At 37.5% G+C, this 26,427-nt stretch overlaps 1 protein-coding gene across 4 annotated transcripts; it reads right to left on the reverse strand.

Annotated features, from left to right (window-relative positions):
* Positions 1-213: 213 nt before the first annotated feature.
* LOC107819232 (biotin--protein ligase 2) lies at positions 214-12,162 on the reverse strand. Of its 4 annotated transcripts, none has more exons than XM_016645316.2 (9): positions 11,703-12,158; positions 11,375-11,436; positions 10,349-10,497; positions 9,329-9,449; positions 8,816-8,971; positions 7,074-7,119; positions 5,570-5,642; positions 2,664-2,740; positions 214-452 (listed from the first exon to the last, which is right to left on the reverse strand). In XM_016645316.2, exons 1-9 carry the CDS (start codon positions 12,086-12,088, stop codon positions 410-412), a joined length of 1,113 nt encoding a protein of 370 aa, XP_016500802.1. In that variant the 5' UTR covers positions 12,089-12,158; the 3' UTR covers positions 214-409. The 4 variants fall into 4 exon arrangements, 3 of the variants coding, with proteins under 3 accessions (XP_016500802.1, XP_016500804.1, XP_016500803.1); XM_016645318.2 differs by having other exon boundaries at positions 11,891-12,040; XR_012697328.1 differs by lacking the exon at positions 5,570-5,642 and having other exon boundaries at positions 380-452; positions 11,703-12,162.
* Between the last annotated feature and the right edge of the window lie 14,265 nt (positions 12,163-26,427).

The following is a 26,427-nucleotide window of genomic DNA, read 5'->3' on the forward strand; positions in this document are numbered from 1 at the left end:
AGTATGATAATTACATGAATTGAATTTAAATGGATAAGTGGTGATTTATATAGTTGACCCTAACTTATTTGAAACTAAAACGTAGTTGTAATTATTGTTTAAAACTCCTCTGCCACTATTTCTCTGTGGAGCGCATCCGAATTTGCATCTCAAAGTCCTCATGCTAATAAGTCTACAGCAGGGCTAAGGAGCTGCTCTAACAAAGAATTATTCCTCCTTAATTTTTTTTAGACTAATTGAACAAAAGTCATTTAAGTAATAAGTAGTTCTAGATTCTTCAGAGGAAAAAGCAACTGCCCTTAAAATTGAATACAGAAACCGAAAGACTTTTCTTTCTTAGTGTTTCGGTTTAAAAATAGTGCTTTTAAAAAGTCACCATATGCAGGCAGAAATCATACTGTGCTCTCCTTCAGCTCATTTTTCTTTTGATAAGCCCTTTGAAGAAGTTAAAACTGCATCCAATGAATAAAACAATGTTAATTACCACTAATGGTCCAAGCATACATGCTAAGTTTTATCAGAAAACTAACAGCTCGTGACTGCCAAAAATAACCTAGACAAATTAGAACCAAACACAGCAGCCAATGATAGTTCCTTATCAGAAGCCATGAACTCCCAGTAAAACCATTTGCTTCAGAAATAAATGTAATGGAAGAACAGCTCATCCTTTTTCCCATTTGCTCACCTGCAAATTTAAATATCCTAAAAAAAAAAAGGTAGCCCGGTGCACTAAGCTCACGCTATGCGCGGTGTCCGGGAAGGGCCGGACCACAAGGGTCTATTGTACTCAGCCTTACCCTGTATTTCAGCAAGCAGCTGTTTCCACGGCTCGAACCCGTGACCTCCTGGTCACATGGCAACAACTTTACCAGTTACGCCAAGGCTCCCCTTCTAAAATATCCTAATAACGCAAAATAATTTAGCACCTTGTTGAAATGAATGCACATTCATCTTTAGCATGAAGTGACAAAATATTCATTAGAGGGGCTAAGATCTATGGCATTAAATTATTCAAAAGTATTATCTTTCATGAATATTCTGATCTCTCCGCATGGAATTAAAGCCATATTTGGTTTGAATACTAGAGTATACCATCAATTTTTGACATCATACAAACTTTAAGTCAAGTAGGAATCACTGGTTTCCAGCAAACATATTTTACTACTAATAGGTTTGAAATAGAATGCCACTATTCCTTCTTTTAAGTTGGAGTTTGGACACTTTGCTACCCACAACAACAGTTGCAGCTTAACCGCCATCGACCTTAGTCAACAGCCTAAAAAAGAGTATATCTAGTCATCATGTTCCATCTACTTCACAATGATTGCAGTGTGGTAAAATTGCACGACCTAAATCTAGCAATTGAAAAGCGCACTTGTTAACTTCATGAAAATAAAATTACAGAAGCATCCATCTCTTTCCACCCACACCTGCAATCTCAGTCCAGCCTTTGTTCTGTGCGATCTTCTATTGAAGAAGATTATCGTTACCAGTGTCTTAGAAGTAAAAAGAAGCTAAGACAGTAGTTTCTTAGAAATAAACACGACTACCAAAATATTGATTCTGTGATTATCAAGATTCACAAACAGAAGATGAGGGTAGTCTACACGCAGCTTACATACCATCAGAACACAAGCACATTTAGGGGCCCTTTTTTTCAAAGATTAAGATGTTTGATTCTGAATACATATCTAAGAAACATTTTTTTTCCTCAACATTTGAATGTTTATAATTTATTTTTATTAAAAATTTCAAAATATAAAATTCAAATAAAATAATTTAAAATATTGTATCCATAAATTATTAGGTTGTAAGTCAGTAGTTGGTGGTGGGCGGCTGGTGGAATTTGGCAGTAGTGGCTAGTGGCGGTGGTTGTTGTACGATAGAAGTGGTAGCGGTGATGTTGGCAGTGGTAACGTTGGTCGTTGGTGCGATTGTGCAATGGTGGTGGTTGTGATAGTGGAGGTGGTTGGTGGTAGTCGCTGGTGGTGGTGGAAGGTAGTGGTGGTCAGTAATGGAGGTGATGGTGGTGGTTAGCGGTGGTGGCACTTGTGATGGTGGAGGTGGTTGGTGGTAGTGGTTGCGGTAATGGTTGATGGTAGTGGCAGGTATTGGTAGGTACTAGTCGCTGTGGCAATGGTGGTTGGCGATGGTGATAGTTGTGATGGTAGAGGTGATTTGGTGTGGTAGGAGTAGCAGTGGTGGTTGGTGGTAGTGGTGGTGGTTGGCGATTGTGGTGGTGGTTGTGATGGAGGTGGTTGGTGGTAGTGATTGGTGGTGATGCTGGTTGATGGTGGTAGCTGGCAGTCGTGGTGGTGCTGGTTGATGGTCGTTGTGTAGTGGTGGCTGGTGGCTAGTGGTGGTAGTGGACATAGTGGTGGTGAAAAACCTCTTTGCAATTTTTTTGTGAACCTTTTAATAATATTAAGACATTGTTGAAGATCTGAATGATCCAGATCTATATAAACCCTTTAAACGATTAAATCTTTAAAAAAACAATCAAATGAGGCCTTAAAAGAAGAACTAGCAAATCAGGTTGATATCCACCCAATAATTAAGTATTGGGCAAAGGAACACTAAAATTGGTCCATAGCAACATTTTTTTCTTTGTCCGCATTCAAGATATGATAGGCAAACGTTAACATGTTTAGTTCAAGACAAACCTGTTGCCATCTGGGTGTAGCTCACACATTTGACCATCATCTGTGATTCCTAATAAGTACCCTGAGGATGTCAAACCCTGAAAGTAGAATGATCTGTTTATGTACTAATTACACAGACAAGGCAGTTTACTAGAGCAAGGACAACTAAGATAAAGTATGAAAATATGTGGTCACCAATCAAAACTTCAAAGTGTGCACACTTCATATAATTGACGAGGGTGCATGCTTCGGCTGAGTGACAATACGAAGAATAATAATCAACATTATTACAAGCATAAAGTAAGGAGTTATGCACGTCCCATTATGGAATGGAAGTATAAAATCAAAGATTTAACAGTAAACATAGAGCTCTACAGGTTTCCTACCCTCTTCACAAGAATAAGTGGCAACTATTCATAACCTCTCTTGTATGAGATGCTTTATATCTGTTCAGAAATCTTTCATCCAAATTCATCTTGGCTAACAGTACAGTTTCTTATACTTCTCTCTAACTCAGGACGTTGAACCCAGTTTAACCCATGGATAATGTATCGGGTAACAAAATCAAATTGAGAACTAAAAGGGAAAATATATTAGGTAACTTGTAAATTGCACAACTCCTTAAATTTTCCTAAGCATACACTCTTTCTTAGTGTCTTAGGAGCAAAGTCCACATTTAAACTCCCAACATGAAGCCCAAAAAAAAAAAAGAAACTTTTAGTCCTATTCTGCAATAACACAAAGACAATTGGAGACATATCAGGATTTAGTAAAATCATTAGAAATAAGAAAAACATGAATAGTTAATTTCAATAGAACCCCTTCACACCCAAAACCTTCTCTTTCCCCTTAGCATAAAAGCATGCCATTGTGCCAAAGCAACTTGCTAGCACCCTCGCCGGACCCCTTCTCACGCCGTTCCACACTCCATTGTCACCGGCATTCCCCAAAGTCTCCCAAATACTTCGACGTATCAATAAAGAAGCTTATTTTATTTCCTTCTTTGGAAATAGTATCGTATTACTGAAAGAAGAAATAAAGAGTTGACTAAAGACATATGGGAGTTTCTAGGCAGCTTATACATATACTAAACTCACCCTTTAGGTGAAACTGTCGAATATCATCACATCAACTTTAATTGCCTGAATGTTCATGAAGCTGCTTGATTAAATTGACTTTCCAACTGAATTACTAACTTGATTCAAAAGGTATAGTTCAGCTTCCCTTTTAATCATTTTTAGAAGGCAGATGAAAAAGGGAACAGGACAAACATTCAAGCAACAGGAAAGGAACCCAACAAAGTCACGGTTACAAGAAGGCTTGATTGTCCCATAACCTCCTTCAAGTGTTTTGCTAGAACCAATTCAAAGGGGCTATTAGCTGCACTTAGGCGCTTTATGGAAAATTTCCTTTCTAATTACTCCCTCCATTTCTATTCATGTGGAACAGTTTGATTGGTCACGGAGTTTAAGAAACAAAGAAATACTTTTGAAACTTGTGGTCATAAACATACCATGACATCTTTATGGTTATAAAAGCATCTCATTAGAGTAACATTGAAAATTGAAAGTTTAAAGTTAAATCATTTTCACATATAGAAAGCTTCCATTCTTTTTGGAACAAACTAAAAAGAATGAGGATCGAACTGCTCGTTTGAAAAATGAGGGGGCGATAATGCACTTTAGCCCAACTAAAATAATATAATATAATAAAATGTTAATATAAAGCTAGAGATAAAAGGAAAAATTCTAATGGTTGCTGCTGAACAACAAAAAAGTACCAAGATGAAATTCAATCTTAGTTTGGATTAAAAGCACTAGGCATATCTGCTTATTGTACCAGCTTCAGATTCATTGCAAGGACAGCTCATTCCTCTGAACATGTTCAATTGTATGCAATTAACATTTTCAGATCTTAGATTTATAATTATTGAGCTTTATAATGAATAAACATTATTTTTACTCATTCCCTTGACGTTTAATTGCTTGGTACAATTTTGCAAAAGAAGTTTGTCTTCACATGTGGTTCTCAGCATCCTAAATGTAAGCTTATTAAAATAAAGGAATTGTTAGTAAAGAGAACCTTACGATGGTTTTAGTTATTACCTTAAGCGAGTCTAGCTTTTAAAGAAAATTAAGGACTTATCAAATGCATTAATAAAGACGAGAATTCTATGCGATCATGAATTAGTCACAAATTTAAGTTTTAATCACTATATTTATAACAATAAAACCTACATAACAAATCTTGTAAGTTTACAAGAAAATCGTTGATAACTGTTTTTGACAAGCTTTCATACAATCCTTGAGTCATACAGCTTCAGCAAATCTCGTTTGTCGCTTTTTGTTAATTTAGTTAGGAAAGAATTTAGCATACACCAATTGAGTTAGACCAAAGGTCCTTTTCTCTGGGCAGACCGCTGATCTTTCGTTCGTTTTATCCATTGAACTTAGAAAAGATGATTAATGTGTATATTCATTTATAGTTTTGAACAATTTTAGGAAACTCCTTGTGCTAACCGTTGTTAGAAATCCTTTACCAGTTTCAAGTGCTTAAGTGGCCATTTCAGTCTTCCATTCAGATAATCCTAAGAGAAAGATTGAATGGAAGCCGTTGACATAAGGCCTAGGCTAAAACGCCCAAAAGTTCTGCCAAAAACCACCGCATTGTAACTGCACAGTACTATCAGGTGGATTCCCCTTTCCATGCACCTTAATATGTTATCTGCAAAGCATATACCTGTTGGAGTTTAAATGACATATCGCTGTGAAGAAGCAGCCGTACTAGAATTGAACTCAGATTCAAATAGTTACCATATTCTTAAAAAATAAAAAGAAATAGACAAGGCGTAATACTGAAAATTGAATGGTGCCCAATAAAAGTTTATATCTTAGGATAAGCAACTGAGAGATTCCACTCAAACCAACCTGAATGGTGACTACAGTTTCAACAAATTGGTCCTGATCACCACTTCTCTCCTGCACCATAACCCTTTGTCCACTATATTTATGTGGGAGAGCAGAAGAATATCAGTTAATAACTGACGAGATATTATCTTGTTACACTTGAATTCAGTAAAAAAATGAAGTAGAATTCACATTAACTTAACAGGTGTAAGGGTTGGCCAGATTTTAAAATAAAGAAGCATTCTAAAGGAAGACGAAGCCAAATTAACAAAATGAACCATGTGGGTATCCAAAAAAGGTTACATGTTTTGTCCACCATAAGTTAGTTTCATGATAACACAAGTAAAGTGTTCTACATCTATATTAAGGAAGAAACGGCACAGACATTTCAAGTGTAAGTGTGTAGCATGTAATCAAACACAAGCAGGGTACCTTTGGGCTTGGTCAGTGGTAAACTTTCCTAGACTCTTAATTTCTGCTAATGAATCAGTATACTGGTATAGGATATGAGCTCCATTCAATTTCCTCTATACCTTTTTTTTTTTTTGGATACGTGAACTTCATTTTAATATTAAAAGAAGGATAACACTTTTACCAGAAGAAAGAAAAGAGAGGAAAAATAAGAGAGATGAAGGCCAGTTGAGGGGACAGAAAATACCATATGACCATTTTAAGAATTTGTAGATAGAACTAGAATATCTGGAGGTCTCCCAAGTATCGCCATCCATCTTTATCTTCAGCTTATTTTGATGTCAATTCTTTCTTACAATAAAGAAGCATATGAAGTGCTCAACTGGCAAAAGTGTCCTAATAGAGCTTTGATCATTTTGACTATTGAGGCTACAACTTTAGCTCCACAGAACAGGATTCTTTCTTCATAGTTACAATTTTTTGGAGGATGATTAGATGAACATTCACCTCATAGGCCCACAAGCTCTTGGTCCATCTTATTCAGGATGAAGCTACGCTCATTTTCTGTCATCTGATGGACAAGAAAGGTTACCTTTGTTGGACCTAGTATTCCATGTGTATCTCCAGCTTCGCCATGGCTATCCTTCAGTATGAATCTACCCTAACCTCCCCCATCTCCAAAGAACCCTGTTACCTAGGATCGGCCATTTATCCAGTACAAGTACATTGAATTTAGCACATATTTAGCGTGTTTTGAAATGCAAGTGAACTACCCAGCCCTAAGTCCATTTAACATTGTTTAAGAGTCTCTTTTATAGTCAGAAGAATGCACAAACTGTAATTGTTATATCACAAAACTTTAGGTTGCTCATCTAGGAATATTCTTTGTCCTACTATCCGACAACGCTAAAAGAATTTTGACTTTCTCCTATTTCCCCCATCAAAAGCACATTCCAGCACAAGAAGATGTCCACATGTAATTAGAAGTAAACAAAGGATCAACTTTACGGGATTCCCATAGCATAAAGTTCTCTGATTTGTAAAGAGTGTTTCAAATTGCAATAGCAGAGCATTACAGATGTTCGAATCTACAGTAATTTTAAAAAGTACTTACCTGTGTAACCAAGTCCTATAATACAATCCTTCAAGAGCTTGAAATCCTGCATGCACACAGCAAAATGCATCACTATTTTCATTATTGTACCAACATATGCAGAAAAGAAGGGGGGGGGGGGGGGGGGGCGGAGAACCAACATATGCAGAAGCCCCCTAGAACAAGTAGCTCGTTCTCACCTAAAAACACTCCATGATTTCAGGTAGCGGTTCTAAGACCATCACAAAAAGCAAAGAATGCAGTTGATAAAAAAGCACAAGACTGAGGATATGAATTCCTAGCATCTAATACACAAAGCCTCGGAATACCACCCTCATAACAAAAAATTTGAAGGATCTCAAATTTGCATGACTAACTAATACCCTTGACAGCAAGCTCAACATTAACCAACCAAATGAAAAACAAATATAGGATTATTCTCTTTAATGAACCTCCCTTTCATCTGCTGAAACTAAGTAACATCTCAATGGGGAAAAACGGATACGCCAAAAATAGACCTGCTAAGAAAATGGCAGAGGCAAGTGGAAAGAAAGTCTAGTATATGATAAATTTTGATATTATCACTGAACTAACACTGAGAACAGGGAGAAGAGAGGCTATAATGGTTTGATATATAAAGTTTTGTGACAAATTCTAAATAAAATTAGCAAATTAAAATCTCATCACCATCACCACAACTATGCTTAATATTATTGAAATCTTCCTAAAAGAACCAGCTTATCTTTGGCACTGCGAAAATATATGAACAGCTCGTAGAGACAAGGACTCCCCACATTCATATTGGAAGTTCGCTAACTTTATTTCATTTTGTAACATCGACACGGCCCACCAAGAAAGAAAGAGCAAGGGGACAAGGGAGGAGAAAGCGTTATCTTCTCACAAACAATTACCTCGTTGTTCCATTTTATGTGACACTCTCTCCTTTTTAGTTTGTTCAGAAAAGAATGATACCTTCCTATATTAAGAAGCAACTTAACTTTAAACTTACCATTTTACCCTTAATCACATGATTTATAGCCACAAAATAGTCATGGAATGTTTAAGATCACAAGTTCCAAAGTCTTATCTTTCTTTCTTAAACTCTACGCCCAATCATACACCTTCACATAAGATTAAACGAAGAGAGCACTTGATAACCCGCCATATTTGGATATTACTTAATTAGATGTTAGCAAACAGCAATTTCATTTTTATAATTATTTTTTTGGATAACCGAAAACCCCCCCGTGAGCTAGCTGACCCAACACTAGTTTGCCCACAGGTTCGACACTCGGGAGTGTTGGCCTGCCCCTCCATCCCACTTCCACTTATATACCAGGTGTGTGTCAATAGCAGGGCAGACAACAATGTCTTATTGCAACATGAAATTAAAGAACAAATGAAAATTCAAAGGTAAAACATGATTATAATCTCTAAATGAGTTGATCAAAAGGGGACTGGACAGGTTAAAGGCCTGGTTGGAGATCTTTTCCCTTTATCATTGGGGTTTTAGGATTTTCACAAATGTTGAAGATTTTCGAATGTTTAAGATAGCTCTGTTTTTGAGTTCAAGAAGTTTAGTGTTTTAGGAAGCTAGGTGTATATCTATTTAGCCGCATTGAAGGTTCTCATTAGTTACAAATTACAATTGTGCCACTTGACTTTGCTTGGGAAATCTAGTCCCTGAAGTTTTGTATTTCAACAATTGAAAATCAGATTGTATACACTATGGTTGCTCAAATGAGTAGATAATGGCAATTTACCTTGTTCTGAGAAAACATCATACAGGTTCTCAAATTTATTGAAAAAGGCTGCAATAACATCTTCTCTCTTCAATTCGCGTGAGAGAGGATTCACTTTCTTTAAAACAGCATTCAAGCATGTAGTAGGCTTCTCATTCCCGACATTCAATCCAACTCCTGTGAAATAATTATCAATACCCAAGCACTCCATGTAATTTCTCCAAATTGATAGACTGAGAGGAGATAGAAATAACTACAGATATTCATCACTCTACTTAGAATGATCCTGAAGGGGGAGTAAGAAAGTTAGCTATGTTAAAAAAGACTGCAAGTGTAAGAAAGATTGCTGACTAACCAAATTCATTAAGTTTGCAACATCTGAAAACCCGCCAAGTTTGTACTTAGCATGAAAACTTCTATAAATCGAAGGAAAAAATCCATTTCCGGTATGAGGAAGAATATATAGTGAACATCATTGAATGAGTGAAACATTTTTTTTTTTTGTTGGATAAGTTGACAAGTGAGACAGTTTACCAGCACTAACATAGAACTTCTTCGACCTATATACCGATGTGCTAAGAATGCCACCCACTTTAACGTCACCTAAATACAGATCATTTGGCCACTTTATTCGAACATCAAGCTCTGGGGTTCCCTGTGGCACATTATGTAGCCAAGAACAACAAGGAAAAGAGGTAAGCATATCAACAGACGTTCTATGTAAAATAAACTACTACATGTAACGCTTAGCTTCTATGCAGCACACAGCTAGTTTCTACAAATTCTGTCCTACCACTCCTCTTTTTTCCATCTGTGTCCAGTTAGCATTGTTCAAATACACTACATATATGTGCATAAGTGAACCATTCTATTAGCCAAGTACCATAAAATTCAGGAAACACTCTCTTTTCACGAATACAGCACAAATACATGAAGAGATAAACCGTTCGTCATTTAGGCATTTGTAGACGAAAATAAAGTAATTAATAGAAAAGACTGATAGAGAATCTTGTAACTCAAGAAGAACCAACAAACTACATCAATGCTCCAGATCATAGACAGTTGAATTAACTGAGTTTATCTGAAATTAGATTTAAGTGCATCCTACATTGACTTATTCAAAGGGCCCTGATATTTATCCAAATTTTCCTTTTACAATCATCTCTAGTCCCAAATACCTCCTAACTCGAGTAACATTCTTTAGGAAACATGATATCCTCTTTAGCAGACCAATCAGCACTAACAAATAATAGTCCACAAGACTGTATACAATTCTTCACAGACCATCCATCAATAACTGCTTAAATTTCACAGTGCACGACTAAATGGCAAAACTATATAAAATATATGTGCAAAACTATAATGTTTCAATTGATACAACCAGATAGAGTATATAAAACTTACAAAGACATGTGAGAAAACTTCAGTTCATTGTTTATGCAATGTGGACATAAAATCACACTTATCTCCTTCTTACTTTTCCCATACATTACTTTACCATTCCAATTTCAATTTCAGGATGCCGGTACACATATTTGTATTATAAGTACTTACCTTTTCCAAACAGACAGCCTTAATGGCCTCTGTCATGGCAAGACAGACGACATACTGTAAATGTGGCACCACTCTACCGTCCTCCATTTGTATTGAAAAAGAAAACAGAAGGCAACCCTTTGGTGATTCCCACACATTACTCGAACGGCCTTCAGATGTAAAATAAACACATAAGTAAATCAAAGTAAAATATAAATAATTTGGGCAAACGTGATAAGAGCAAAAAATCTCCAATACATTAAACAGAGCAACTACAATTTTTTATTCCTAGTTTATGACAGTGATGCATTTTTGTTACAGTTTTTCAATTGCACAAATAATACCCTAACTTTGAAACAACGATAAAGAACAGGACTTTCTCTAACTTCTGTTCATTGTTAATGGAAAAGGTCACACACAAAACTACACATATTTACGCTTTTTAAAGGTCCAAACAGCCGTACTCAATATTTCATAGTTTGTGGAGGGAGAGAAACCTACCATTTGGTGCCAAAATCCACCTCTAATCTCCTTATACAGTATTCAGTCTTCTTAACATAGCTATGGAAGATGCGCCCAAGAGTGTGGTCTAGTGGTCAATGAAGTAGGCTGAGAATCGCAAGGTCTCAGGATTTGAACACTAGGTGATTTCTTCCCATCCGTCCAAGCCTTGGTTGGACAGAGTTACCCGGTAGCTATGCTGGTGAGATAGCACGTACCTCACAGAAGAGTCGAGGTGCGCGCAAGCTGGCTAGCACAACACGATTATAAAGAAAAACGTAGCTGTGAAAGTTGATCGTTTTATATGTCATCGAGAACAGTCCAGCTCTATAATTATTTCTTATTGTTGCACAAAATGGAATACCAGCATGTGCTAATTAGCACTTAATTGGATTGTAACACAGACATAAACTTTTTTACTGGAACAAAACCGTCCTCCATTTGAATGTGTGCAACTCAAATCAAAACAAAAAATTGGACCCTAGAAAGTTAAAAATGCACAAATGCAATAATCTTAAAAAAAAAGAAAAAAAAAGGTCCGTGTACCTCTCCCTTTCAGTTGAACATCAGCAACACACACTGTACCAACTGGCAAGTCAGAGTTATTTCTGCCATATACAAATAATTAAACAAAGAGAACAAAAATTTAGTGTCAATAACCAATAAGCAAACAGGCATAACTTGTCATTAATGAGTTTTCACAATAACAAACAAATAACTATTAAGAGTTTTAAGTTTATATACAGCATCAGTCTAAAATAACATTTACACAAACATGTCAACCAAAAAAGGTAAGTCTCAGTATTGGATTTTGTAAAAGTTTCTTGTACTGTACATAACTTAAGTATAGCCGTATAGGGACTAGGTAATTTACTGTGAAATAACGTCATGAGTAGAGGACAATTTGGGAGAGTAAATGAGGAGTCTCCCAAAACGCCTAGTCGAAAGGGAGTTGAAGTATTCTTCAATTCGAAAAGCGTCGTCGTTTTCCAATTTCACCTCGGAATGCAAAACAAGCTCAACTCCTTCACCAGTTTTAAGGGTATTGTTATTCTTGAGTACCTTTGCCACGTCATTCTCCTCCTCGGATTTCCCAGATAGTAAAAGAAGCGTGTCCGCAGGTGCAGGTGATTCCATTTTTCTTCCGAGGACGTTTGATGATGAGAAAGCTTTGAGATGCTTTGATTTTGAAGTGAAAATAAATTTGGGAAATTTTTGTGTAGAGGCGCTGAAAAAGATACCTTTGAATTGAGAAATCATCAGACGGAGAAATTAAGGACCTGTGTTTTGTTATATTGTCAACAACAAGTACAAATATATTGATGTCAATGTTCAATTTTTAACGGCATCGAATGAAACTAAATTAAAAATAGGACTAATGGAGTATACAATTGTATCCAAACAGTTGCATAGGTGTGTGTATTCATGTGATGTGAAATGTGTCTCCATGAAGATTAATTGATGTGGAAATCTTTTATTTTTGGATACTAAATTTATACTTATATCATTTTCAGTGTTCTATTAGGTATTTTTTGTACTAATAATTGAGTGTAAGCATGGAACATGAAAGTGGTATTTCACAAATAATCGTGAGTATTAAAGTTGACATTAAATTGTGTTTGCTTTGGCGTAGTTTTTATAATAGTATTAGACCCATGTTTTCTATTTGAATTACAGCCATGCTTCAGTTTGTTCAAATGTATTACCTAATTGCAAAGAAAAAAACCAGTTTGTTACAATTTTAAAAAAAAAAAAGTGAATACAAATTTTTACAACAAATATTTTAAAATTTTCAAAAAAGAAAATTTAACAAACACCACTAGTGTTGGTACGTAATTAAAAAAAATCATAGTTTGAATGAAACTACTAGGATAAGATTATGTCTTAGTAAGTATCACCACAAGTGTTGCTACAAGTTGGCATTGCGTATCCAAATTTTGGTACAAAAAAATATAAAGATCTCATGCGTTTTATTTATAGCTCTCTTATGTTACTTTTTTACTGACTAAATAATATGAATGCACCAAAATTAAGTGATGCTAATAAGGTGATATCATAATGTGAATCAATGTTTGAACACGTCCACCTTACAACTTGTTTGGACGCTTGTTATGTATTTTTTCATAATGTATCGTATAATATTGTATTGTTCTGTATCGTTTTGATGTATATAATGTTTGGATAGATTGTATTGTTTGTCGTTGTTTTATGATATTATGCACCAACAATATGAATAATAAACTTGTAATGTTACAAAGAAAAAGTAAGGTACGAGGTAATATTATTATATAAAAAAGTAGGGTAAAGAATAAAATAGGATTATTTAATAATAAAAAAGAGCAAGATGAGAAAAATAAAATAAAAAAACGACGTGATCACACCAAATCGGTCGTTTCATAAAGTGCACTTTTCGTCGTTACGTAACGACAAATTTAAACGATACGATACAATAAAATTTAAGTAACCACCAAAACAAACATTGTATTTAAAGTAACAATACGATACAATACAACATGTAACAACCATCCAAACAAGTTGTTAGTTAAGATTATCTAAGTTTCGATTTCGGTAAATCCATCACAACTTTTATGAATTATCCAACCAAAATAGAAATCATGCGTTTACCCGTAAAATAGTACAGTTGAATTTGTAACGTAGTTTATAGACATGTGAATTAGTTTGATCCAAAAATATGAAAGAAATAAGAACATAAATAAGATTATAAAATAACTTTAAGGAAATACAAGCATGACTATGAGTTTAGCTTCTCCGATAGCAGTAACAAGAGCAATATTAAGAATAAAATAAAGAGAGCAATTTGATAGAATAAGAACTGATTTATCTTTTGAATACAGAATATTTCGTGCCCTACAATGAATACTAATTCTCATATTTATAGCTCTATTTAGGGAGACAAGATCCCCAAATCAAGCTCCTCCTAAATGAGAATAAAACCGCCAATGATGGCTGCATAACTGTTATTAATACATAGATTCTTTATAACGACTACTCATTGAATGATGTCTTTCCCAACCGATATCTTCCTTTCAAATCTTTGTTATCGGTTCTCATGTGTTCGGAATTTACACAGTACCAAACTCATGTTTGTATCCGATGTCAACTATTCGCTGACTCATATATTATCTGTCTCCATTTACATGTGTCACCTCGTCATTCATCCACTTGTCGCTAACTAATTTTACCTCATTGAGATAATTCCCTACTTTTTCGGTGACAATACTTTAGTGTTACCGGAAAGTAGATGAAACTTCTTTCCTTAGCGGGTAAGTTTCTGGATAGTTTCTGACACTTGAAAGGACGCATATCTCTTCGCATTTAATGACCCGAACACGTATTACCCCGTGATTTGGAAAATATTTTCGCCAGTTTTTAAGGTAATCATGACCATGAATTATGCCGCTTATAAACTTCTCCTCTACTCATCACTTTTACAAACTCTTCTTCTTTTTAGAATCTCCTTAGAACCCTACTGCAAATTCTCATTCTTCTCGGTAAAATTTTTTTACCCATATTTCCTAGCATCATGTCTTCTGTTACTTCAACCCTCAGAAACTCCGACCTTCTCTTCGGTGGTGGCCCTAAGAAGAACAAAAAAAAAGAAGTCGATGCCAACTCTGAACCTCCTACAGTTAGCACCATCATACCCCTTCAACTTAACACCTAGTCAGACCTTCATGTCCAAAAAGAACCTGTTAATCCCAAACGCGACAGACACTGGTATGTTCGCAGGTATCCTTCTTCCATTCGTCTTTCTAGCATTTCCGTCGTGAAGAAAGATTGTGAATGGAATAACATCAAAATCTTCGCCCCCAATGAGGTGGAAAGGGTTACCTTCACCAAATCAGGGTTTATGTATATTTATACATACCCTTTTACTTTGAGATTGGATCGTGAAATTGACCCCATAATTTTAGAATTCTGTCATCGTTACTAAATATGATTGGCTCAAGTAGGCCCATCAGTATGGCATATAGTGGCTTGTCTTCTAAAGTTGTGCTTCGAGATCGGGGAAAGCCTAACTCTCGCTCATGTGATCAACCTCTATTCTCCAAAGATCTTCTATGGAGGCGTGCTAAAACTCAACAAACGAGGCCACTATGCCATCCTTACCAGCATTGATGACAATAATGACCGTGGATGGATGAAACAGTTCGTTGTTATTTATACTGGGGACATTTTCCTGACAACATCTACTCCCATTCCTGAAGCTTGGAATCTTATTCGTGAGTCTTCAGATATATTTCCCTTACCTTGTTTAAAAAGGCTTTCCTCATTTGTTGACATTTCTTTTTATTCCGGCTACTTATTGGGAATCACCACAGGTTAAGAACCTGGCCCAATGGGTATAAAATATTCTAGACATTTGTACACAGGACTCTTGAAGGTGGAAAAAAATGGCTCCTAGATTTAATTGGAAAGCTAAAAACCATGGTAAGTAAAGGCTCTTCCTTCCTTATTTCACTTTTTAGCATGACTCAAAATCAATTTGTTGTCTCTCTTTTTGCTACACACAGGTCTTCCGAAGGGATCTGTTGTTTGCCCTGTTGTTGAGGTTTTCGATGACCCAGAGAAAGCCCAACGACCATTACAAGATCTCCGGCACGTGAAGTCGCTCTTACTTCAGGTGAAGGCACTTCCTCCCGGAGTCCCCACCCCAAGGACAAGAAATCAAAGAGAAAACGTACCTCCACGGCTGGGACTCGAGAGAAGACTTCAGGCAAAGAAGCTCCAATAAGACCAGTCTCAGTGGTCCTTGATAATGAAGGAACTGATGATGAAGCAACTCCTCTCCAAAGAAGAAAAAGAATTTCATCAGCTCAACCGGATGCTCAGCCGGGTGAGCTTCAAACTCTATGACCGGACGAAGTTAAAGGATTCTTCACGGAAATGGGATTGGCCGAAAATGCTGCATCTCGTTTTTGAATCCCCATTGTTGCTTCTGGTTATAGGAGTTCAACCCCTGACATTCCTCCACCATCAACATCTACACCAGCTGCAACCGCAACTCCTTATACACCAGTTGCATCCTCAACTCCTTCTACACCAGTTGGTGCCTCTCCACCGGACCCATCCGGACAGATAGAAGTCGTTCTTTCCCCATGGTTATCCTACCAAGGAATTTTGGGGAACACTTACCTTGCACCCACTCAAAACCCTAATGGAAAATTGAGTGTCATTCTCACAGTTTCGAAATAATGCCACATACTTTCCAAGCCGATAGAGGTTTTCAACTACCTGAAGCCGCTGGCAACGGAAAAATATTGGAAAAAAATGGACTCTCTTTCTGCTGAGTGTATGATAAACAACAACATGCACTGTTGGGCTCAGGTATCAATCTAACCCTTTTCTCTTCCCTTTTTATTTGTTAGACTTTGCCTTAATAACCTTAGATTTAACCTTTTTAGGCTAACCTCCTTGCTCCGAGGGCCTGCAAAAGTTGATTTTGGATAAATAAGAACTTACTACGGAACGAAATCAACTTTTAACCGAACGGAAACAGCTTGTCGAGCGCCTCCTGGTGTTGGAACAAAAATTGCTCAAATGGGCGAGCTCGAAACTCGATTATAGCAATCCGAGCAAGATAGAATTTCCCACAACTAAGAAATCGCTCAATTACATGAAGATCTTAAGGAGGCAAAGGCCAAGTGGGCTAAACTGCATGTCGTCGTCACTACTGCGACTGAGTGTGTGTCTGCTTTTATGGAACAAATCAACAACTTGGAAGCATACTTATGCTTGAAAACCGAAGAGGCTATTGCCGCCTAGGATAAGAGAGACAAAATGAAAGAAAGGCTCAAAAAGGTCATGGAGTAGAACCAGCTTCATGCGACAACCAATACTGAACTTGATTCCAAGATCAACATCGTAAAAGTTGAAAATGATAAACTTCAATCCAAAATTGAGAAACTCCGAGCTAAACTCCAAGATCAAGAAGATTCTTTCCTCCTTGAGAAAACTCATGCAATTTATCACATGAGGAGGAAAATTTTAGAGGAGGCAAAGGAGGGCATTGCATTGCCAAAGCTCGCAGATTGGAGACAACTGCTCTAGAGAACATCCCTGCTTGGCCTGTTGTTTAAGATTCTTCGAACACTAGCTCCACGTATTCAGGAACCGAAGAGGAAGCTGAAGAAGAAGAAGTACATAAGGATGAAGGGCTTGAACTGGATGCAGAACAACCTTCCCCTGAAAAGGAAACTGAAGACTCTTCTCTCCCCTCGAACTATGACAGTAGAAATAATTGATGTATTTTACTTTTCCTTTGTAATTATGCCTAAACTTCTTTATAAAGCTTGGCATTTCATGTAATGAAAGAAATCTATTGCTTAAATATTGTGCAAAAAATATTCTTTTTATTTATCTGATAAAGTTCGGGAATTCTTTTTACATCCGATATCTTTAATTTCGGGCATTCATACTTTTCAGAATCTACCCTTTGACTACAAGGGTTTCATAAGAGAGGGCCCTTATGTTTATGATGCTCTTGAAGAGGACGTCTCATGTTCATTCCGGCACAAGCATTTGAAGTTTAATTAACTTACAAATGAAAAATAAATTAACTTATCAGTTGGACAAGAAATAAGATAAAAACAAAAAGAAATTTAATTTATTCTTTCCTTTCTCAAAAGTACATAAACAATAATTTGCTTAAGTAAATAAAGCTGCCAATACATGTGTCTAACTTTGTACAACTTATTTCTACAGGACTGATCATGCAGTCCCCGGTCCTGATAAAATTTTGCCCTCGGTTCTAATAGTCTCCGGTTTTCGTGACACTTTTAGTGCTCTGTTATGTAATAGTTCCCCCCAAGTTTTCGGATGATAAGTATGAGAATTCGAACATTGGAGATCTTGTTATGGTTGATGATCCTTTATCGTAGTATGCTTTGCGTTGCTGCTTCATTAAAAACCTTGCTAGAAAAACCTAATTGGGAAAAAAATTGGTCGATGGGAAAAAGAGTGCAACACATACTTTCAGAATTAATAAGGATCTTCAGTATTAATACCTTTTGAGGTGAGTTACGTTCCAATTGCTTGTCTATTTAACTTTGTCTTGATTCTCCTATTGATATGAACCTTTACCGGTTATAGTTTAAACCAAGTAAGGTCCTTCCTATGTTGGTCCCATCTTCCCGGCATTAACTTCTCGAGTATTTTGAGTTACTTTTCTCAAAACCAAGTCTCCAACTTTGAAATATCAAAGATTTGCTCTGCGGGTGTAATATCTTTCCATTCTTTGATTTTGTGCCACCATTCTCACATATGCCATATTTCAGTGTTCTTCGAGTAAATCCAACTTAATTAGCATTGCTTCATTACTTGCCTCCTTGTTTGCCCGAGAATACCTTATGGTCGGTTCTCTAATTTCCACCAGGATCAAAGCTTCCACACCGTATATAAGTGAAAATGGAGTTTCACCAGTGCTCGATTTCGCCATTGTTCGATATGCCCATAACACACTCAGTAGTTCATCTGGCCAATTTCCTTTAGCATCTTCTAACTTCTTTTTTAGATTTTGAATTATTATCTTGTTGGTTGATTTTGCTAGTCCATTAACACTTGGATGGTACACAAAAGATGTAATTCGTTTGATCTTCAATCCTTTCAAGAACTTTGTGACTTTGAAACCTATAAATTGCGGCCCAATGTCACAAGCATTTTTTTTGGTACTCCAAACCGACAGATGATGTGATCTCATATGAAATCAATCACTTCTCGCTTTCCAATCTTTTTGTAAGCACTTGTTTTAACCTATTTAGTGAAATAGTTAGTCAAAACCAAAAGAAATTTTACCTGTCGGGACCTTCTGGTAGGGGACCAACTATGTCCATCCCCCATTTCATGAATGGCCATAGTGATGCCATAGAATGCAAACGTTCAGCCGGTTGATGCACTAACTGTGCATAACGCTGGCATTTATCACATTTTTGTACAAATGCTTTCGTGTCTTGCTCTATCCGGGGCCAATAGTAACCAACCCTAATCAATTTGAGAATCAATGAGTCTGCACCAGAGTGGTTCCCGCACACTCCTTCATGAACCTCCCTTATCACGCAATCAGCCTTTGATGTCCCTAAACACTGCGCCAATGGTCCTTGGAAAGACCTCATGTACATTTGACTATCAACAAGATAATAATGAGCATCTTTAGTGCGTAGTGCCCGGGATGCTTTTGGATCTTCAGGCAATTTACCATGCCTTAAATACTCTATAAACTCATTTCTTCAATCCTATATTAGGTTGGTTGAGTTAACCTCACAACGATCTCATATGAAATCAATCACTTCTCGCTTTCCAATCTTTTTGTAAGCACTTGTTTTAACCTATTTAGTGAAATAGTTAGTCAAAACCAAAAGAAATTTTACCTGTCGGGACCTTCTGGTAGGGGACCAACTATGTCCATCCCCCATTTCATGAATGGCCATAGTGATGCCATAGAATGCAAACGTTCAGCCGGTTGATGCACTAACTGTGCATAACGCTGGCATTTATCACATTTTTGTACAAATGCTTTCGTGTCTTGCTCTATCCGGGGCCAATAGTAACCAACCCTAATCAATTTGAGAATCAATGAGTCTGCACCAGAGTGGTTCCCGCACACTCCTTCGTGAACCTCCCTTATCACGCAGTCAGCCTTTGATGTCCCTAAACACTGCGCCAATGGTCCTTGGAAAGACCTCATGTACATTTGACTATCAACAAGATAATAATGAGCAACTTTAGTGCGTAGTGCCCGGGATGCTTTTGGATCTTCAGGCAATTTACCATGCCTTAAATACTCTATAAACTCATTTCTTCAATCCTAAATTAGGTTGGTTGAGTTAACCTCACAATTTCTGTCCACGTCCAATGCCAAATGCAGCGGTTGAACGACGTCACCATAATAAACTCCTTTTATTTCCGTGGACGACCCCAAATTTGCCAATGCATCTGCCTTCATATTTTCTTCTCTCAGAATGTGTATTATCGACCATTCCTGAACCGGGAGAGTAATACTTGAACCTTATTCAAGTACTGTTGCATATGCTCCTCCTTGGTGTAGAAAATTCCATACACCTGATTCACTACCAGCCGAGAGTTGCACTTTATTTTAATTATCTCAGAGTCTAGTCCCCGAGCTAATTCAAGTCCTGCAATCAAAGCCCCTTACTCAACTTCATTATTAGTTAATGGTACAGTTCTAATGGCCTGTCTCAAGATTTCTCCCGAAGGAATGATTAATACTATCCCAATACCAGACCCTTTTACGTTAGAAGCTCCATCCCTAAACAAAGTCTAAACACATGATATAGTCCCCGATACCGGCACTGCTTCTTTAGTAGGCATCAATCCCGGACTAAAGTCAGCCACAAAGTCGGCCAATACTTGTTACTTGATCGTAGTCTTGGGTTTGTATTCAATGTCGAATTCACTAACTTCGACTGCCCATTTAGCCAATCGACCCGATAATTCAGGTTTATGAAGGACATTCCTCAAGGGAAAGGTTGTCACAATGGCTATGGGATGACATTCAAAATAAGGCCTAAGTTTTTTAGAGGACTAGGACAACACTTACTGCTACTTCCAAAACTGTTAGATAAATTAACAATTGCTCACCTTCCATCGATTTTAACAACAACAGAGAGCTAGACATGTACCTTTTTAGGTCTTTAAATGCTTGCTGGAATCCCGTAGTCCACACAAAATCATTCTTCTTTTTTAAAAGTGAGCAAAAATGATGGCATTTCTCAGAGGATCTTGATATAAACCTGCTTAGGGTTGCCAACCTTCCGGTCAAACTTTGCACCTCCTTCACACTTGTTAATTGATCTGGTAGATCCTCGGTTGCTTTGATCTTATCGGGGTTTACTTCGATTCCTCTTCGAGAGACCAGAAACCCTAAGAATATTTTGGAACCAACTCGGAAAACGCATTTTTCTGGATTGAGATTCATGTTGTACTTTCTCAGAATGTCAAACGTCTCTTGTAGATGAGTCAAATGATCACATGACTAAGAGACTTGACCAACATATCATCAATATACACCTCCATTATTTTACCACTTTGCTACTCAAACATTTTATTAACGAGCCTCTGGTAAGTGGCTTCGACATTTTTAAGCCCGACGGGCATCAGATTATAGCAGTACGTGCCAAAATTTGTGATAAATGAAGTTTTTTCTTGTTTTTCCAGGAGCATCCTAATTTGATTATTCCCGGAATACGCATCAAGAAAGCTCATTAACTCATGCCTGACCGTAACATCGATAATCTGATCAATATTTGGCAACAAGATAGAGTCCTTAGGGCATGCCTTATTCAAATATTTATAATCTACACACATTCTAAATTTATTATTCTTGTAAGGAACTACTACTATGTTAGTGAACCAATCGAGGTAATTTACCTCTCGAATTGAACCTATATTCAGTAATCGGCTTACCTCTTCTTTGACAAACATGTTTCTAACCTCTGCTATTGGTCATTTCTTCTGGCTTACCGGAGGGATGTGAGGATTCAAACTCAGCTTGTGAACAACCACTTCTAATGGAATATGTGTCATCTCTGAATGCGAAACAATCAAAGTTAGCTTTTAGAAAATCTATAATTTTTAATCTGAGTTCGGGACCCAACCTCGTTCCTAAATAGAATTTCCTTTTTAAGAACTCCGTGAACAAGGCTATTTGTTTGAGCTCTTGGGTTGTTAATTTGGTCGCATCCATTTACTCTGGTACCTAAAAAGACCTTAGCACGTGATAAAAATGAGATGAGTCCTCTTCTCCATTATATTCAATTGGGGTGGAAGAGGGCACCAAATCCTATAATTGTTATTTGCTTATTTCTTTTCCCTTGCTACTAGATAAGGTCACTGTGTTCATCTCTCTTGCAGTCGATTGATCTCTTCTGATCTTCTTGACTTCCTCTGGCATGGGAAATTACAACAATTGATGATAAGTTGACGACACAACCTTCATTTCATGTATCCAAGGCCTTCCAAGGATCACATTGTATCCCATATTGCTATTTACCACTTTGAACAGTGTGGTCTTCGTTACGCCTTCGACATGTGTGGGCAGTAGAATGTCTCCCCGGGTCATTACACTTGTTAAGTTGAATACGGCCAGAAGATTTGTTGCCGGAACTATGTTTTCGGTTAATTTTTCTTGCTCTAAAAGTCTCCATTGTATGATATTAGCCAAACTACCTAGATCAGCCAACACACGTTTAATTTTAAAATCTAAAACATTAAGAGATATTACTAAAGCATCGTTGTACGGTAGGAGTAGTCCATCAACATCCTCTTCCGTGAAGGTGATGTCATCATCTTCTAAAGCTTCTCGGATCCTCTTGCCATGAGTTACTGATATCTTTATCTTCTTTGTTGCTGAGAATGTTACCCTATTTATTTTGCAACCACTAAAGATCATGTTAATCATCATGCGAGACCCTGCAGCCGATTTATCTTGCTCCCCAGCATTTCGGCTTTTCCCATAATTATTTTTGGCTTGATCACTTAGAAAATCACTAAGGTGACCATTCATCAACAATGATGCAACCTCTTCACGTAGGTGCTGGCAGTTCCCAGTCCCGTGACCATCTCTCTGAATAGGATCCAATCGAATTGGTTTTGGAAACCTAGCCTCCTTAATGTTTCTCATGGAGGACACCAAATCTACTAAACTGATGTTAAAGTTGTAGTCGGATAACCGGGGGTACGCTGAATCTCAGGACCCTGATGTTTCTTTCATCTGTAAAGCTCTGCTACTCCGACCATGATCCACTCTTCTATCGGAAGCAAACATATCCGATGAATGAAAACCTTTATTTCCTCGCTTATCAGCCATTTCGTAAGGCTAAAAGCGAGCCCTAGAATCGTTTTGGAATTAACTCCGGGGCCACACTTGGTTTGAATGGCAACTGTGTATACTTCTTAGATTCCGGTCCCTTTAGCACCGATGGCACTCACCGGGATCTGATCCTTCAGGGCATGGAATTCTTTAGCATTTTGGTCCATTCGTTCATTCATCTCTCTCATGAATCGCATGAGCTCAGTTTAGAAAGGATCATCGGCGTTATGTTCATTCCCAAATCCACTACATGTACCACCTGCCTTGTTAAAATCGAACTCCCCCTTTGGATCGTAGTTACTGGTTATTGAACTGTTTGATTTGCACTAACGCTGGGAGGAATCCGAACTCCTCCATTAGAGTTATTGGAAGCAACCGAAAGTGCCTGCTTCAATTCTGTCATCACCGGGTCTTGTCTTGAGAGGTGATTCATAATTTCCCTTTGTTGCTCTCTCAAGATTTTGACTGTTTCAGCAACGTGTCTGTCATCCGCATCATTAGGAGTTGGACTTCTCACATACCGAGGGTTTTGGCTTTTGCGAACTAGAGTTTATTCATCTTCTTCATAGTTGCTGCATTTTTACTTATTTCGAAATTTAGTTACTTTTTCTCACAAGATTTTGTAGCTCGATTTTGGCGATTTTGGAGGGGAGTGTTACTACTTGGATTGAGGTAAGTATTTTTGACTCAAATTTAATTATATTTCATGATTCCATCCTTGAATTTAGCGATTGACTGATGAATTGAATTGAAGAAATTAGGGATTTTAGTAAAAACAATTTTAAATCATAAATTGATGATTTGAAGGTCGATTTGAGGTCGGAATTGGATGAAATTGATATAGTTGGACTCGTATCGAAATGAGTGTTCGAAATTTGTAAATTTTGTCAGGTTTCGGAGTGCGGTCCTGAGGTTTTCTTTTTGAGTTGACTTTTTTTTTTATTTTAGTTAAAAATAAAAGCTTTATTAATCAAAATCATTTCCTATGGCTTTTATTTATAATATTAAGTTTTTTTGGGCTAGATTCAAGCTGTTCGAAGGTTATTTCGGGGGATGGCAATTCTAGAGTATCGCTATGGCTTTCTTGAGGTAAGTATCTTACCTAAACTTGGTAGAGCTTCTAGTTGCCTAAGTTATTTATGATAGCTACGTGCTATGGGTATCACACATGTGTGGGGCTAAGTCCATGTGCGAGTACCAGTGTATTATCCATGCTCGGGGTCGTGATATGCTTTGAATTGATTGCTAAACTTCATGCTGTGATGTTTTTTTTATACATTTACCCCTGTTGTGAGCTATTTGAACCATGTTTGAGGTTATATAGAGGTTGACCTCCTGAATGAATCTGATAGTTGCTATTTGTGATGTATTTACTTGAATTGAGTTATGATATCACACTTGCATATGCATACACTTTAGCATTTCACTTATACCAGTCTAAGAGTATGAAATTTGATATTCATTGATCGTATACATGTATTATTGTATATTTGCTTTCTGTGTGATATGGTTTGGACTGGTTGCCTATGACCACGCCGAGTGGATTGTGATATTGTGCATGTGACCACATCAGCAGATTGTGATAATGTGCCTGTGACCACGCCGGGCGGAATTATGATATTGTGCATGTGATCACACTGGAAGGATTGTGATATTGTGCATGTGACCATGTTGGGCAAATTATGATATTGTACAAGTGACCACGTCGGACAAATTGTGATATTATGCCTATGATCACGCCAGGCGGATTGTGATATAGCCACACCGGGCGAATCCGTGATATTGAGCCTATGACCACGCCGGGCGGATTACGATATTGAGCCAGTGACCATGTCAGGCAGATTATGATAGCACGTGAGTTATCTATGCTACAGGTGGATATGCATCCATCCCCTTTAGGGTCACCCTCTCATGTGACTTCTTGATGGTATACATGCGGATTGTGAGAAACCAACGGGTTTCTTGTTGATGTGAGCTCTGGGAGAGCTGGTTATTGGTTTGGTTCAGTTACTGAGACTCTGATGTGGGCCCGAGAGCCGTAATAGGATTTCTATTTGGATCGGGTTGCGCGCCGCAACAAATTTATTTGATTTGGTTATTGCATTTCATCTTTACTTGAAATTTTCGTGGTTATTTTCCTGATTTATTTACATATCTCTTTTATATGCTGAATTGTTGACTAAATAGAGTATGCTAAGTTGTTATGTGCACCAAGGTGGCTTATTCTGTGATTCATGACATGATCCTGTTATTGTTCTGTACTTGTTAGAGTTATGAACTGTACAAGTGACTAGCGAGCATAATTTATAATTCTTGCTTCTCTTACCTCGTCGAGGTTAGTTATGATACTTGCTAGTACATGGGTCAGTTGCAATCATAGTACACTTCTGCACCTTATGTGCAGATCTTGGAGCTAAGATGCTGTGGATGACGGAAGCTGGCACTAAAGAGGCATCTGACTTCTGGACATAGCTACCACTTGTCCTTGGTAGTTTTAGATTCGAATTCTGTTTATATACATTTCAAACAGATGTCGTATTTATTTCATACTAGTTTTGTAAATCTAGTCTTAATGGCTCATGACTTGTGCCACAACTTGGGATATTGTAGAGAAATTCAGTTATATCATTTGTTGACCACTTTTATTTCATTACAAATGTGTTGACTGTTATTTGGCTTACCTAGCGGGTTGGGTTAGGTGCCATCAAGACTAGGTGAATTTTGGGCCGTGACAAGTTGGTATCAGAGCTTTAGGTTCATAGGTTTCTAGGAGTCATGAGAAAGTGTCTAGTAGAGTCTTGCGGATCAGTATGATGGCATCCATTCTTATCTTCGAGAGGCTACATGGCATCTAGGAAACTTCCCATCTTTTCTTCTTTATCGTGCAATGTTGATTCAACTTGAAGCGTATATCTTGATTTCCTTCCATCCCCTCATGTGTTATGTTGATCATCCGGTACCAATAATGCATCGACAGCTTGTGATATCATGGATGAGTTGCAATATGTGTTCTCTTTGTTGTGGAGTTAGGCCAGTATGGAGGACTTGAGGGCAAGTTCAGACCGCTGCTCAGGCTCGGTAGATTTAATTGTACGAGTATGTGCTTTTGGACTTATATGTCTGGTAGTGTTCCTAGGAGTTGGATTGATGGCTCAATGAGTTGTTGGATAGCTATATGATGAGTACTATGTGACTGAGGGCTGTGCTTAGATGGTTTGGATGTGATGAGAAGGGTTTGCTTAGGGCGTAAAGGACTAGATGGTTGACTTATGCCTTGATGTGTGATGCAATCTCGAGTTATGAGCGTGTTGAGGGGTCTTTCATGTTGTTAATTTGTGGTATGGGGTGGATTCTTATGCCTTGTTGACGAGTTTAGATTCGGAAAGATTTAGCGATAATATAGTGGTTGTGTCCATGTTAGGGTGTAGTGAGATGCCAGTTTGAGTCTAAGTAGATGAGTTATCTCCTGCGGGATGTTCTGAGGTTGTGTGATCTCTATGAGATTTCTGTGAAGAGTTTTATTTCTACCAACCGGATACGTATGGGCTGCAATTTGAGTTCGGATCACTTAAGGAAGTTTGCATGACTATCATAAGGATGGATATGCATTGAGCGGATGGGTTGAGTTACCTTATGATTAGGGTTACATGATTTCATGAAGGATTTAGTTGACTTATAGTGTGGGATTATGGCAGTTATAGAGTAAGGGTATTATGGTATTATCGGATGTTGTGTTCTATGGCTCTGAGCC

This window comes from Nicotiana tabacum, chromosome 12 (assembly GCF_000715075.1).
Source record: "Nicotiana tabacum cultivar K326 chromosome 12, ASM71507v2, whole genome shotgun sequence".
In the NCBI taxonomy this organism is placed as follows: domain Eukaryota; kingdom Viridiplantae; phylum Streptophyta; class Magnoliopsida; order Solanales; family Solanaceae; genus Nicotiana; species Nicotiana tabacum.